This window comes from Suricata suricatta, chromosome 10 (genome assembly GCF_006229205.1).
Source record: "Suricata suricatta isolate VVHF042 chromosome 10, meerkat_22Aug2017_6uvM2_HiC, whole genome shotgun sequence".
Lineage (NCBI taxonomy): Eukaryota > Metazoa > Chordata > Mammalia > Carnivora > Herpestidae > Suricata > Suricata suricatta.
The window spans coordinates 97,998,250-98,013,273 of record NC_043709.1 but is presented as its reverse complement, the minus strand read 5'-3'; the positions used below and the strand labels follow the sequence as shown (position 1 = coordinate 98,013,273).

The following is a 15,024-nucleotide window of genomic DNA, read 5'->3' as shown; positions in this document are numbered from 1 at the left end:
TGGTTGGAAGAGAGTAAATGTGACTGTGTTCCACTAAAACTTTATTTAGGGACCCTGAGATTTGAATTTTGTATACTTTTCATGTATTCTGGAATATTAGTCTTCTTTTGATTTTTTTTTTTCTGACCATTTAAACCTGTGAAAAGCATTCTTAGCTTTCAGGCTATGCAAAACCAGTAGACGGGTGGTTCATGTCCAGTGCCTCCCACCCCGTGGCCTCCCCGCTGCTCTTCCCTTGGCTGGGGGTGGCTGCTAGGTGCAGAGGAAATTCCCCCACAGGAAGGGGGCATCCAGCCTGGGGACCTGCCTATGGCCCTTGCTCCCAGCCACTCAGGACTACAGCATCCTTTGAGGCAGGTGAAGAAGACTGTAGCCAAATGTTCATACATGTGAGGGAGGAGGCATAGCTCCAAGGGGCCTTCCACCCAGCATGTGGGGTCAATACCCAATGCTACCACGTCACAGATAGGCAGCTAGGCTCCCACAGTAAGTGACAAACTCTTGTTCCTTCTTCCCCCACTCCATCATCTTTCCCTCCTCTCTTCCTTGGTCTCCAGCCTGGCGCCACCCACTGATCAAGGCTGACCTTTCCATTTTTCTACTTTCTCTGTGCAGCCTCAGGGGACCCTTTTCTCCTGGACATTGAAGCTATGACCCTTCCGAGCTGACCCAGGAGAAAAGAGATGCAGACCTTTGCTCTTCCAGATGAAGGTCCCCTCCAAGGACTCGTGGCCTCCCGCATTGAGACTTATGGGGGCCGGCATCGGGCCACCACCCGGAGTTCCGCGAGCAGTCTCTATCCCCGAGGAGGCCCTGTGCTGGTGAGTCCAGGCTGCCCCCAAAGTGACCTGGGTGGAGCAGAGGGAGGATACCAAGGCTTTCAAGTGTCTCTTGCAAGTTAACCGGCTGCTCTATTCCTGTCCCTCACCTTTACCTTTTTTCCTGGCTTGCGAGGGAGAGGAGGGAAGGGTTGGGCCAGGCTCCAGGGACTCCACACCCATCCCAGGCAGATGCGGCAGGAGAGGCAAAAAGCCAGGAGAAGCCAGGTCCTCAGAAGAGGTGCTGTTAGACAGGTCTGAGGCATGGAGCTGGGGCTGGGGGGTGGCAGAGAGTGACATGTACCAGTCCTTGGGGTTGGTACCTCCCAGACTCCCGCCTCTACCTGGGAGGAGCCTGTGGGCTCCGAGACCTGCTCCCTCTGAGTCAGCCCTGAAGGAAGAACAAAGGTTCTGGGTCTCCCTACTCTACAAGCAGGGAGGGGTGCAGGGGCCTCCCTGGGCTTCACCAGGGCTCTGCCCTCCTGGCCTGCCTCAAATCCTGACCAAGAAAAGTGGTGTGGAGGCCAAGCAGTCTTTCCCTCAGCCTCCAAGCTACCCCTTCACCTTGAGAACACTTCTGCTTCCAGCTGGGGTATTCCCTGCCTTACTGGGAGAAGATTTGGCCCTGGGAGACAGGGAGGAAGTCTGGGGACTCTCCCAGGCTAAGGGCAGGAAGGGAGACTAGGAAGTATGCGGTGTCAGTCAGTCCACAGGCAGATCAAGGAATGTGACCAGGCCTGCCGGGGAGGAGACCTGTGGCCGCTCTGTCTCAATCTCTCATGCAAAAGGGCAGCCACTCCCAGCTAGAAAGGACATGGGCTGCATGCTCCTGCAGAGGAGGCTGCACATGTGTGTTTCCTCATCCACACGTGCAAGGGAAGCTGTGAGGGACCCAAATTGCAGTGCATGCTGTGACCTGTGCATGCAAGCCCATGATCCAGGAAGCACGCCTGTGAGTGGGCAGATCCCTGGGGGACACATACACCAGAGCCCAGGTGTGTAGGTGCCTGTGTGCCTGCTCTAGAGGGGGCCCCCACTTCTGCACTGGGCCCACTGGGGGAGCCAAGTTAGCATGCCCCTGCCCAGCTCAGCTCGGCCTCCCTGGCAGCAGCTGCTGTGACTCAGGGCGGGAGTGGCTCACCCCAAACTGGTTTGAGGGGACAGGTGAGCCCGCCCTGCCTGCAGGGGTAGGGGACCCTATCTGGAGTCAAGCCTGGCCCCTCACTATGACTCCAGGACTTCTGGGAAAAGGGAGGGCCCTCTAAGAAACTTACCCTGCTCCTCCTCCTCCAGGATCCCAGTCGACAACGCCTCCAAGGTTATGTCCCATTTGCCAAGGGTTCTGGCCAGGTCCGAGGCCTGTCTCCCCTAAGGTTCCGAGAGCCAGAGCATGAGAAGAGGCATGGAGGCCTTTTGGGGGCTGGCCCACCACACTCCCCCAAACTCAAGGTAAGGGGCCCCTCTTCTCCCATCCCCATGCTCACAGCCCAAGCTGTGGTGTCCTCACAGATGGTCAGGGCCAAGAGCATGGCCAAAGAAGCTGCGTTTGGTTCTGTCTAGAGACCCTCTCAAGAATGCATCTCCAAGCCATGCTACCTCATAAAAAATGACCATTTTAGAGGCAGATGTCAAAATGTTGCCAGAGACCACTGGTTCCCTAGTGCTGTTTGGTCTCCACCTGAGGTCCCTCTGCAGGGTTCTGACTCAGAAGAGCCCTACAAAGTATCTGTCTGGTCTGAGGGCCTAGATCAGGCCCTCCCACTACCCTGTCAGGCACCTTTCTACAGACCAAGCTGCATCTCCATCCATTTTCCAGCAGTGCTCTTCCACCTGTAATCCCAGCCGTGGTCAACCCTGTCCCCCAGGCCTCCGTGTCCCCACTCACAGTGTTGCTTGCCCCCTCACACACACACACACACACACACACACACACACACACACACATACACACATACACATGCAGCCCTCCCCAGCCCAGGGGTCTGGGTGCCCAGGACATGGCCAGGACTGGTCCCCTTCTCGGCTCTCCTAGGAAGTCACTAAGGCCAAACAACTGGAGATGAGGCTACATACATTCAGCATGTTTGGGATGCCCCGCCTGCCCCCTGAGGACCGTCAGCACTGGGAGATAGGAGAGGACAGTGACAGTGGCCTGGGCATTGAGAAGTCCTGGAAGGAACTGGTGCCTGGACACAAGGTAGGCCCTGTGGTGTCACAGATGCACACATACACATCTCCTCTGCTCTAGAAGAGGAAAAGGCCTTGGGAAGTAGGGTCACGTTGGGAAAGAGTTTGAAGACATCTTGTTCTGGGTTCAGCTCCCAGTTCTACCACTTACTAGTGAGATGTTGCTCAAGACTGTAAACCTCTCTGAGCCTCAGTGGGTTCACCTGTCAAACAGGGATCATACTACCTACACACTTGAGGATTAAAAGGTCATCTGTGAAGTAGATCTAGTAGCGTTGAACAAATGACAGCTGCTGTTTTTGTCATCATTCCCCAACTGAACCAGTGCTGCCCCTACCCCAGGAGATGAGCCGGGAGCTTTGCCACCAACAGGAAGCACTGTGGGAGCTGCTGACCACTGAGCTGATCTATGTGCGGAAGCTCAAGATCATGACCAATGTGAGCTGCCCCCACCTCAGCCATTTACCCATCTCCCTTGCGTTGTCCCCTGTTCCTCCAGGCCAAAAAGGGAGAACCATGGCTGGGGGTGAGGGGAAGGTGGTGGGGACCAGCAGCCAAGAGATCCCCCCCATTGGAGACCTGCCCCGGATCTTGGGAAGCAGGTTAGCCATGGTAAATCTGGGGGTGGAGACACATCAGAGGGCTAGGCTGGGGTCTCAAGAGGTAGAGGTCAGGTGCTGAGACCCTCCTCTTTCCCTGAATCCAGCTCCTGGCCGCCGGCCTGCTGAACTTGCAGCGAGTGGGGCTCCTGACTGAGGTGAGTGGGCGCTCTGGAGGACCCACCACAGCCCAAGCTCTGAGCCCACAGAGTGGGAGTGGGCTCCCAGAGAGCCCCACAGGCAGCTATGTCCTAATTTCCATGGCCCCATATTCTAGGACACCCCTGCCCTCCCTACTCTCCTTCCTGCTCTCAACCCCAAGCAGGCTGGCCTCTGCTCTTTTCTGGTGCTGAGCACAGCAGAGCCAAAGTGCCAGAGAAGTCGAAGGGAAAGCCCCAGCCCCTTAGGCCTCTCAGCTCCCCTGCAAGTTTCATCAAAGTTTATGGCTCCTCACCTGTCCACAGCCAATGCTGCCTGACAGCGACCTGCCAAGTCTTGTGGCTAAGCTCTGCTCCCTCCTCCAGGTATCAGCCGAGACCCTGTTTGGAAATGTCCCCAGCCTGATTCGAGTCCACAAGAGATTTTGGGAGGAGGTGCTGGGGCCCACCCTGGGGGAGACTCGAGCCTCAGGCCAGCCTCTGGACCCTGTCAGCCTGCAAGATGGCTTCTTGACGGTGAGGCATGGCAAAGGGCCACGTCTGGCTGGGGCGGACCTGGGAGAGCCCAGAGAGATCCTGCCCTCAGGGTCTGCCTGTGCTGCTCAAACCCTTCTGTGAGTTGAGGGAGTCTGAGGGCACACCCCCATGCCCAGAATATCACCTCACCTCCTGTCCTTCGTTCCACAGGTTTGGCCTCTGTCCCCAAAGTTCTTTGGTCGTTTGGTCACTCTTTTGAAATAAAATGCAGCTATCTCAGAGAAGGGTTCCACCAAATCTCTTAACTATAAAATCTTACTTCTTGGCCAGAGAGCCTTTGACAAATAGCTGCTAGAAGAACGGGGCTGAAGCAAGGCATCCCCTAGGTGACTGGGGGAGGGGGTGTAAAAGGCCACAGGGCACTTGGAGCATGAAGAAATGTGATAAGAAAGCAAAAGGCCTGGGGTTGGACTTTTTTCTACAGTTTTACCCAACCAGGAAAATGTGGGCCTGGCAGAGCTGGAACTGGAGACAGAGGTGGGGGGACAGTCTCCTGGGAGCCATTGGCACCCTCTTCCACAGGAACAGGGCTTCTGGGCAAGCCTCAGGTCTCTACCCACCACCTGTGTGAAACGGGACCTGCCGCGTCCTGAAAACATTCCAGCTGAATTATTGATGATGGGAGAGTCCGTCCAGAGCAGCAGGGCACAGCAGGGGCTGTGCATGGGAACTCAGAGAGCAGCCCTGGGTCTGCCTCCTGGGACCTCAGTTTCTCCCTGGAGCCCAGAGGGAGGGGCTGGCAGTCATGGGGGAAGGCGTCATGGAGGGTAGGGATTAGTGCAAGCCAGACTAAAGGTCCATGGGAGGCTCTCTCCCCCATGCTCCCCGCGTTCTGCAGCTGGATTTTATGACTTCCTTCCCTCTGCCTGCCAATATCTGTCCCTCAGTTCAGCCAGCGGTTCCAGCCCTATGTCCAATACTGCCTGCAAGTGAAGCAGACCATGGCTTATGCCCGGGAGCAGCAAGACAACAATCCTCTCTTCCATTCATTTGTGCAGGTGGGAGAGAGGGCGCGTGGGAAGGGGGCTGGGGTGGACCTTAGACCACCAGATCATCCCACATCTCCAGCTGGGTCCAGAGCTGAGTCCAGTGCTAGAAGGGGGCAGCAGGGGTCCTCAGACTCCTGACCTCCTGCCCTTTTCTGCTGGCAGTGGTGTGAGAAGCACAAGCGCTCGGGGAGGCAGATGCTGGGTGATCTGCTCATCAAGCCCCACCAGCGCATCACCAAGTACCCACTGCTGCTCCAGGCTGTGCTTAAAAGGAGCCCTGAGGCACGTGCCCGAGAAAGCCTGAGCGCCATGGTAGGTGGCCTGCCAGGGCCATGCCCTTGAGAGCTGGGGCTGGTGTGTGAGAACTGATTTCCAGGGGCTCTTAAGGCTCTTAAGGGTCTCTTTCCTCATATGTATGTGGCAGTGTGGCACCGATGTACAGGGTAAGGAGCTGAGCTGTTCCTTTTTCCACCTGCCCATCACCTAGATTGCTGCTGTGGAGTCATTCCTGCAATACATCAATAAACAAGTGCGCCAGGGCGAAGAGCAGGAGATCTTGATGGCTGCAGCCCAACGCATTGGACCCTACGAAGTGCTGGAGCCGTCCAGTGAGGAGGTGGAGAAGGTGAGGGAGGCCAGGGGGAAGGGGGCTCAGCAAAAGCAAGGTCCCCAGGGAAAAAGATGAAGCAGAACCCTGGAGGCTAAGGGACAGAGGTGGCACAGAGGGCTTGTGTCCACCATTCCTTCCCCATGAGGAGGGTCCAAGGGTCAGAGTTCTAAAGTTCCTCTCCCTCCAAGAAGGCAAGGCTGAGAAGAGAAGGTGCTGGTGATAGAACAAAGAACCACAGTGGCTGGGAGGGGAGGCAGCCCTGCCCAGCCCCGTGATCCTCTCCACCCTGTGGCCCTCAGAGCCTGCGTCCATTCTGCACCCTGGACCTGCTGTCGCCCATGCTGGGTGTTGCTCCTGAGCACACCAGGCAGCTGCTGCTGGAGGGACCCGTGCGAATGAAGGAGGGGCGAGAAGGGAAGGTGAGGATCTATGGGGAAGATGGGAGCTAGCCTGAATAGAAGGGAGAAATGCCAGGAGACAGGATCAGAGTCGGAAAAGCTAGAAATGGGCAAAGAGATGTTTGTGTGTCTCTGTGTGTCACTGTGGCTAAGCTCTGGTTGTTTGTATGCCCCTGAGTCAGCCTATAGATAAAGCAAGAGATGGGACCAAAGTGACACCCCTTCCAGCTCTAGCATTCCACAGTTCTGTACCTGTCCCTTGGGCACATGTGCACCCATGCACACACACCATGCAGGAGCCCTGATCCATGTCCCACCCTGCCCCTACTCCAGCTGACCCTTGTTTCTTTCTCCTACACCTGCCTCCCAGCTGGATGTGCACCTGTTCCTCTTCTCTGATGTGCTGCTGGTGACCAAGCCCCAACGCAAGGTAGACAAAGCCAAGGTTATCCGCCCCCCACTCATGCTGGAGAAGCTTGTGTGCCGACCACTCCGAGACCCTAGTATGTCTGTTCTGCAAGGACCTTTTCCTTCTCCTTTTTTCTTGGCAAGGGGAAGGAGCGGTCAGGATGGGGATCAAATATGATCTAGCCCTTGAGCAGACCTTCTCCTCCACCCAGACAGCTTCCTGGTGATCCATCTCACTGAATTCCAGTGCGTCTCCAATGCTCTCATTGTGCACTGTCCCAATGCTACAGACCGTGCCCGCTGGCTAGAGAAGACCCAGCAGGCACAGGTATGTGAAAGCTGGGATGGGGGGGGGGGCCCTCAGAGGTCAAAAATGGGAGCACTTCTGAGGGAGGGAGGAAGAGAAAGAGGCTGGGGTGGATGCAGGTTCAGTCTGGTTCAAGCCCTCCAGAAGGAGACACAGTCTTGACCATCCACAAGAGCATGAAAGAAAGTCTTTGCCCAGCTACTGTGCCAGTCACTGGGAGAGCCCGAGACAGCCTCCTCTAAAGGCTTTTATACAGTGAAACCACGATCTTCTGAACTTCATCTTCCATTCGGCATTAATGGAGCACTTGCTGGGTTCTAGAGAATCAGAAAAGAATAAAACACTCCTCCCCTTGGAATATGCACTGCAGCCTAGCTAGACAAATTAGTATACAAATAATAGAAACATGTACACAGAATGGAACGATGACCGAGAAGGGAATAATTCATTCTGTCTGGTGAGTTGGTTGGGAAAGGGGACATTGCAGGGGGAAGTCTGCTGAGATACCTTCACAGAGAGGCTATTGTCTGAGCACTGTTTGGGGGGATATCTAGGAGTTCGTGAGGAGAACAAGGATGGCAAGGAATTGAGAGACCCACTGGCCTAATAGTTGGTGTTACCAGGACATTAAGTCCAAGGGCAGGCATAGTGGCAGAGAGGCTAGGGGGTAGGAACCACCAGGTCATGTTTACTGCTGGATGCTCTGCTTAAGGAACTCTGTCCTATAGATGACAAGGATTGAAAGAAGGTGTTTAACAGGGAAGATTATGTGATAAAAGCTAGAGGAATTCAAAAGATCCATATAGAGCTGTACTGGTTACCATAGACGTAATGGCTTAAAGCAACAGAAACACATCCTCTCACAGCTCCGGAAACCAGAAGTTGGTTGCCTTTTCTAGCTTCTGGTAGCTTCAGGTGTTCCTTAGCTCATGACTGCCTCACTCCAGTCTCTGCCTCTGTCTTCATGTGGCCTTCCTCTCTGTGTGTCCCTCTGTACAAATCTCCCTCTCCTGTCTCTTATACAGATGCCGGTCATTAGATTTAGAGCCCACCCTAAATCCAGGATGATCTCATCTTGAAATCCTTAACTGAAGATCTTTGCACATCTGCAAATAAAGTCACATTTACGGGTTCTGGGGGTGAGGACCTAGACATATCTTTCTGGGGCTACTAGTCAACCCACCATAGGAGCAGAATGGCCAAAGAGTAAAGATTTGAATTGGTCTTTTAAGGATAGGGAAGACCATGAGCAGAAGAATCAAGCGAGCAATTGGGTTGGATTATTTTGGGGATAGTGACCATGTCTGTCTAAGTCTGAGCCAAGGGTTATGGGAGCAAGTGACGAGAGGCCAGGTTCTACAGGACCCCAAGAGCCACTGAAGAGGGTAGAGGTTGAATTGAATTGGGTTGACAAGAGAGAACCACCATAGATTCTTGAGCAAGGGAATACCATGGTGAAATCAGTATATTCATCTTGAATTGACATCTGGCAGAGTGATAGACGGGCTGGAGGAGGGAGAGGTTGGTGGCAGGAGATTTACTGTACTAGTTTGGGTGTGAAATACTGAGGTTTAGTGTCATGATCTTAGGGACATATTGCAAAAGAGAAAGGAGCTAGAGAAGAAGGAAGAGAAAGGTGAGCCTTAGGGATATTGTGATTAAAAACCTGTATTGAATGCAAGAAAATCCAGGTTCAGACACCAGTTCTACCTCTTCCTAGGCTGGGTGGCCTTAGATGAGTTATGTGGTCCCCTGAGCTTCCATTTCTTCACCTGCAAAATGGACATAAATAATGGCAGTCTTTGCCTCATAGAGAAAGTCATAGAAATCATTCTGATTAAGCAGATAGCATGCTACCAGCTCTAGGTAAATGCTCCCTAATGCAGGCTACCGGTTAGGGAGGACAAAGGATATTTCCAATGGATGATTTCCCCCTTTGAAAAACAGCATTAGCCACCTCTGAGTGAAATGAAATCAATACAATGAGAGAAACCTGTCGGGCTAGTTGTTGCTTCCTAGGAGGGTTGGGTCTAGGGTAGTATTCAGTTTTAAACAGAAGCACTTTGAAAATGATGTAGCAGGGGATAGCCAAGTAGAGGCATCTCAGGGACTCTGAGAAGTATGGAAACACAGCCCTGGTGTTCAGGTGGGGACACAGGATGAACTATGGAAGTTGCTAAGAGAGTAGATCTTAAAAGTTGTTAGTTAACAGGACAGAAAAAAAATGTTTTGTAAAACATATGGTGACAGATGTTAACTAGACTTACCGAAGTGATTATTTCATAATATATACAAATGTTGAATCATTATGCTGCATACCTGATGATAATGTTATACGTCAATGATACCTCAGTTACAAAAAAACATTTTGAAAAAAGAAAGAAATCTTAATGTAGACTGTTTCTGAAGAATGCAGCCCCATTCCTTTTACAATTTAAATCAGATTAGTGGTTCTCATAGGACTTGCTTCAATGAATAGATAATAATGATTTGTCATTGACACATTAGGTAATCAGGGCTTCTAGAACTTTTGAAAATGTGTGAAAATAGTCTTGTTCTTTAAATCATTTTAAGCATTCTTCCTGCAATCTTATCTATACTACCATATCATAATGCAGAGAGCTTATGGACTAAAAACCTGTGTTGAATGCAAGAAAATCCAGGTTCAGACACCAGTTCTACCTCTTCCTAGGCTGGGTGGCCTTAGACGAGTTCATATTCATATATTATGGATCCAGAACTTAGTCTCTGTTGAAACAGTGTATTAAAAACTCTGAACTAGGAGAGTAAAAAGTCAATATGAGGAATTTGCCATTAAAAAAAAGACACAAAATAAGAACCTCAAGATCTTGTGTCTTTCAGCCTTGTAGGACAGCCACCTCCTTGAATACCTAAACAAGCCACAGGGCTCCCCAGGGCACCATGTGGGGGCCCCTTACTGGAAGCCTTTTCCTTCACCACCCCATTGTCAAAACTTTCTCTTTTTCCTCTGGTCCCCAGTCCCAAGATGACACCCCCCCCCCACCTTCCTTTAGAACCCCCAAGGGACCACTACAAACTACTGGGATTTTATTCAAACTAATTTACCTCCAGCAGCCTCACTCTTGGCTAACAGAGGAAAGGAGGTCACTTCTGATACATAACCAAGCAGTGCACAAGCTCCTTGGCCTTCCTTAGCAAAACAAAGAACACTGAAACTGAAATTAGTTTGTCCTGTTATTGTTTCACACCAAATTCTTAAAGAAAAATGCTCTCTATTGCCACCAGTCTTTGTAAACTGATGGGGCAGTGGAATATCTGTTGGTCCCCTTGATAGAGAAACTGCCCAAGGGTGGGACTATTGCTTTCTCCCCCTCACAGAAACGTACGTGTAGATTTATTCCCCTCAGGTCTAGCCAGGGCAGCTTAAATTAGAAAAAAAAATTAGCTTCTCTAGGGAAGACAGACTAAATCCTGGGACATGCCCATGATTAGAGACCAGGAAGAGGAAAAAGGAACCAGTGACAGGAACAGAAAAAGCTGTCAGAGACAGAGGTCAAAAAATGAACAGAGGGAGGCTGAGGCAGGCAGCTGAGGTAGTAGCCAGAGTCCAGCTCTCACCTGTTATCTGTGTTCTTGCAGGGGTTAAGTCATCTCTCCGAGCCCGGTCCCCATCTGGGAAATGGCAGTGATAGTGGGCGCTATCATGCAGGAGAGCTGGGACAATTATTGTTGCGGCTTGGCATGAGGCCCAGCATTTAATGGGTGCTCCATAAATGTTTGTTATCGTCATTAGAGGAAAGAGATGGTCAATGGCGCCTGGGCAGGGCTGGGTGCTGACTCGGGAAAGGCCTCACAGCTGCTGCTCAGAGTTTGTGGGCACTTTGAGAGATTTGTCCACATGGGGAACTTTGGAAGGAGCAGATGAATCTAGGAGCAACCCCAGAGGCAGTGGGGAGAAGAGATGTTTCCTGTCAAGGCTTATCTCCTCCACCAGGGCAAAGAAAAAAGAATCCTGCTGGGGGGGGGGGGGGCCCTCCCTCTCCCCCCTCTCCCTTCCTCTTCTTAGCTGTGTGGATAAGTCACATTTTGGCTCAGGCACCAATTTCCTCTTCCCTTCCCAACTTGACTCTCCTCCTACCCATGCTGAGAAGATCCTCCCAGGGTTGCTGGAGAGGCTGTGAGGTGTCTGGAGGGAACCTCAAACAGCCCTGTTCCCTGATGCCTCAAGTCCCCTCCCTCCCTGCTTTTTCCTAGGGTTGAGCCAGGGCAAGTTTAGGGGAGATATTTGTATTAGATCTTCCTTGAAAACCCCACCCTTTCCTCCCAGTTCTTTCCTTCCACACACCATCCTATCCTGGACTTCCCAAATACTCTATTGAACTTGGATCATGTGGGGCCAAGGGCATGGTATCTCAGCCCAACAAGCAAACTGCTCCAGCTCCACCCAGGCCCCAAGAACAACCCCGCCTGCTGCCTTTCTTCTTGTTCCATCCCACACTGGAGATGGAAGAAGGGAGGTCACAGGACCTCTGGCCCTGGTGTGCTGGTTCTCTGAACCCAAGTACCGTCATCCCTTGCTTTGGCCAACTGACTAGTCTTTTGCGACTACTAAGAATCTTTGCACTGCTTTGTCACTTGAGAGACTGAGAGCCAGAGAGAGAAAACTTGCAATACAAACCTGATGTCATTTTCCTATCCCTGTTCATTCATTCCTCCAACATGTCTCTTGTCCTGACCCAGCTACCCACCCTCTGGAGAGGCTTTGGGAAGGTCCAGGTGTCCAAAAGTGCCTGGTTCAGATACTTAAGCTGGGAAGATAGTCAAAATATTTAACAACCAGTATGTCATGGCTATCATCCAGAGTAGGGCATCGTGGGGAGTGTGCCAGAAGTCCCCTGCTGGGCCAGTGTTATTGCTGGATCTTGAAGGATAGGGTAGTCCTAGGATAGGGAGGCAGGAGGCTTGGACAGCAGCCCTTTGCTTACCCGCATAAAAGTACTCCAATATTTTAACAATGATATGGCCATACCAGTGAGTACTGATATCAGCACTGCCCAGCCTTTCCTTTTGCCCAGCCTCTGCCTTCAACCTCTCTGTGCCTTTCCTCCTCCTCCCCCAAGCAAATGTTCTTTAGCAACTCTACCCTTTAAGGCTGCCCTTGAAAGTCAATGTAGTTCCTGAACCAGGACTCAAAGAGAAGGCCCAGTCCCAGTTCTGTTTCTCTTCTTATGGGACCTTGAGCAAGTCCCTTTGTCTCTCTAAGTCTTGTTTTCTCATCTGTAAAATGGGCTAATATCCATGCTTTCCAACAACAGGGTGATGGTGTGTATCAAATGATCACATGCACGTGGAGGGGCCCTGTAAGGTGCTTCTCAGATACCACTATTTTATTCTGAGGGCACCTGTGTGAAAATGTTGAGGGAAGAAGACAGAAAATACAGTGTATCCCTTCTCCATTCCTCTTGGGACGGTCTTGCTTTCATTTCTGAAGGACAGCAGAAGACAAAGCCTGACCCTGCCCACCCTGGTGGCAGAAGCAGTAACTCAAGAGCCCACCACCATTCAGAATACTTATACCACCATCACTATCTATCAGGGAGGGCTTCCAGAAAGAGGGAACACAGTGGATAGAGGGCTTGCCAAGAAAGCATGAAAAGCAGGAAGAACTGCACCAGCCGGAAAGGGGCCTTCTCTTCACCCCACCCACCCCCAGAGTCAGCTAGAGAGTTCAAATCCTGGCTCCATCCCACTGTCTTTTGCTTCATGACCTTGGCAGTTACTTATCCCAAGTCTCCATTTTCAAATAATATCTGTCTCTAAGTTTCATAGTATGTTCATAAGCTGTGAAGATTAAATGAAATAACATATGTAAAGCACTTAGCACATGCATGGCGTACAGCAAGTCTCAATAAATGAGAGCTCTTAATGAAAGTATGCCCACCTCAGGTCACCCTGCAAAAGCTGAAGACAGAGGAGTACGTCCAACAGAAGAGGGAGCTCCTGGCTCTCTATCGGGACCGGGACCGGGAGGCCCCAGGCCCCAGGCCCTCCTCGCCTTCCCCAGAGGGCTCGCAGAGCAGCGCAGAGGGGAGGTAAGACCCCCAGGGACCACAGTGTCTCTCAAAGTAGGGGGGCTGCAGACAGAGAGACAGAGGAGAGGAACCTATGAGGCAGAGAAATGGCAACACAGCTTCTGGGGACATTGGGAATAGATTGAGGAACCCAAGCTCCAGGTTGGAGTAGAACAGGTTAGCACCAATCAACAGTTGCCAGGGTGAAGGAGACAGACACAAGAGACGTAAGCATGAGAAGAGCAGGCTCCCCAGGCCAGGGATGGAGAGTGAAAGCCAGTATGGATTTGCAGAATGTCACAGCTGCAAGGATCCAGTGAGTCCAAATCCCCAGAGGGAATGAGAGGTTCATTCACAGTAACACAGCTGTTCAGCAGCATGGTTAAGAAGAAAAAAGATCCATCACTGGGGAATCCCCTCAGGGGAGCTCAGGAACCCTTCAGCAAATACCTGAGCATCTGCTTAATACAAGGTCCTTGCCCAAGTGCTGGCCCGATGCCTTAGGAGCTTACACTCTAGCCAATAAGATGAGAAACTAATCACGTGGTGTAAAAGTGATACCAAAGTAAGTTTAGAGGAAGGGCCGTTTCTGGATTGGAGGATCAAGGGAAATTTTCTGGACTTGAACTTGACCCCTCAGCACCAGACTCTGATCATTTACTATTACTATCAATTGTAGGACTCCTGAATTCTCAACCATCACCCCCCAGCTGGTGGTGACAGTAGACACAGATGAAGAGTCTCCGTTGGGACCAGATGATACTTCAGACTCTGGCTATGGGACCCTGATCCCAGACTCCCCTAAGGGGCCTCACTCTGTGAGCCGTCTACGTCCACAGGCCCTGCGGCGTGACCCTCGCCTCACCTTCTCCACCCTGGACCTTCGAGATGTTCCTTTGCGGCCTCAGCCTCCTAACGCCCAAGCTCTCCAACGCCGAAGCGCCCCTGAACTGCCAGGGGAAGATATCCGGAGAGGAGGCAGCCTTCCCAGGGGAGACCCACCTACCTGGTCTGAGGAAGAAGACGAGACCTCCAGAGAAGGGAATGTGGTAGCAGAAACGTTGCAAAGGGCCCGACTTCGGAGACAGCTCTCTCCATCCCCAACCTACACTGACTCTGCTGGGGAAAGCCCCTGGGAGTCCTCGGGGGATGAGGAAGAGGGGCCCCTCTTCCTGAGACCTGACTGCACCCCCTCCCCCCACCCTCTCCGGGCTGAGGACATGCTCAGGGAGATCCGGGAAGAACTAGCCAGCCAAAGGATTGAGGGCATCCCCGAGCCTGGGAGGAACAGCGGGCCTCGGAAGCTGACCCGGGTCCAACTGCAGAGAATGCGCGGGCCCCACATCATACAGCTGGACACCCCCCTGTCCACATCGTAAGTGCTGAAGGGAAAGTGGCCTGGGAGGGGGTGGAAAAGCCAATATGGAGGGAGAGGGGTCCCAGAGACGTCGGTGGGGACAGAGTATAGAAGGAGGGCAATACCGGAGCAGGGGCCATGGCAAGAAGGGTACTTAGCCTCATTCTTCACCTCACATCTACTTTGCCTAACACTCACCTCCTTTCTTTTCAGAGAGGTGTGAAGAACACTCAGGACCTTTGGCATTTCTCCCGGAGGAAATCTCTCCCCAAGAGTGCTGGTCCACCCCACCCCTGTACTCTACCTCAAGGACCACACTTTCCACTAAGAAGCCTGGCCCGGGGAACTGTGCCCTTCCTGCTCTGAGGGCTTTGGGATCAAGTGCTGTACATTTTTGTACCATAGACATACCAGAGCCTCACATAAAGTTGTGCATAAAAATGACTGCCTGGTCATTGCTAGATGAGGGTGGGAAAGAAAGAGAACCTGATTTGGGGGGAGGGGGGGAGGGTCACAGCAGCACTGCTCCTTTGTCAGTGGGCATCATGGTGGTGGGGTGTCTGGCCCAAGCTCAGGGCTTTTCCAGCCCACCCCATCAGGATA

The 15,024-nt window shown here is 52.2% G+C and overlaps 1 protein-coding gene across 1 annotated transcript; it reads left to right on the top strand.

Annotated features, from left to right (window-relative positions):
- Positions 1-683: 683 nt before the first annotated feature.
- PLEKHG6 (pleckstrin homology and RhoGEF domain containing G6) lies at positions 684-14,848 on the top strand. Its single transcript, XM_029954478.1, has 15 exons — positions 684-821; positions 2,112-2,267; positions 2,851-3,015; positions 3,348-3,443; positions 3,712-3,762; positions 4,129-4,278; positions 5,187-5,297; positions 5,451-5,600; positions 5,776-5,913; positions 6,198-6,317; positions 6,667-6,799; positions 6,917-7,032; positions 12,940-13,085; positions 13,744-14,439; positions 14,635-14,848. The coding sequence occupies exons 1-15, from the start codon at positions 684-686 to the stop codon at positions 14,642-14,644; spliced, it is 2,376 nt and encodes a 791-aa protein (XP_029810338.1). The 3' UTR covers positions 14,645-14,848.
- Positions 14,849-15,024: the final 176 nt, after the last annotated feature.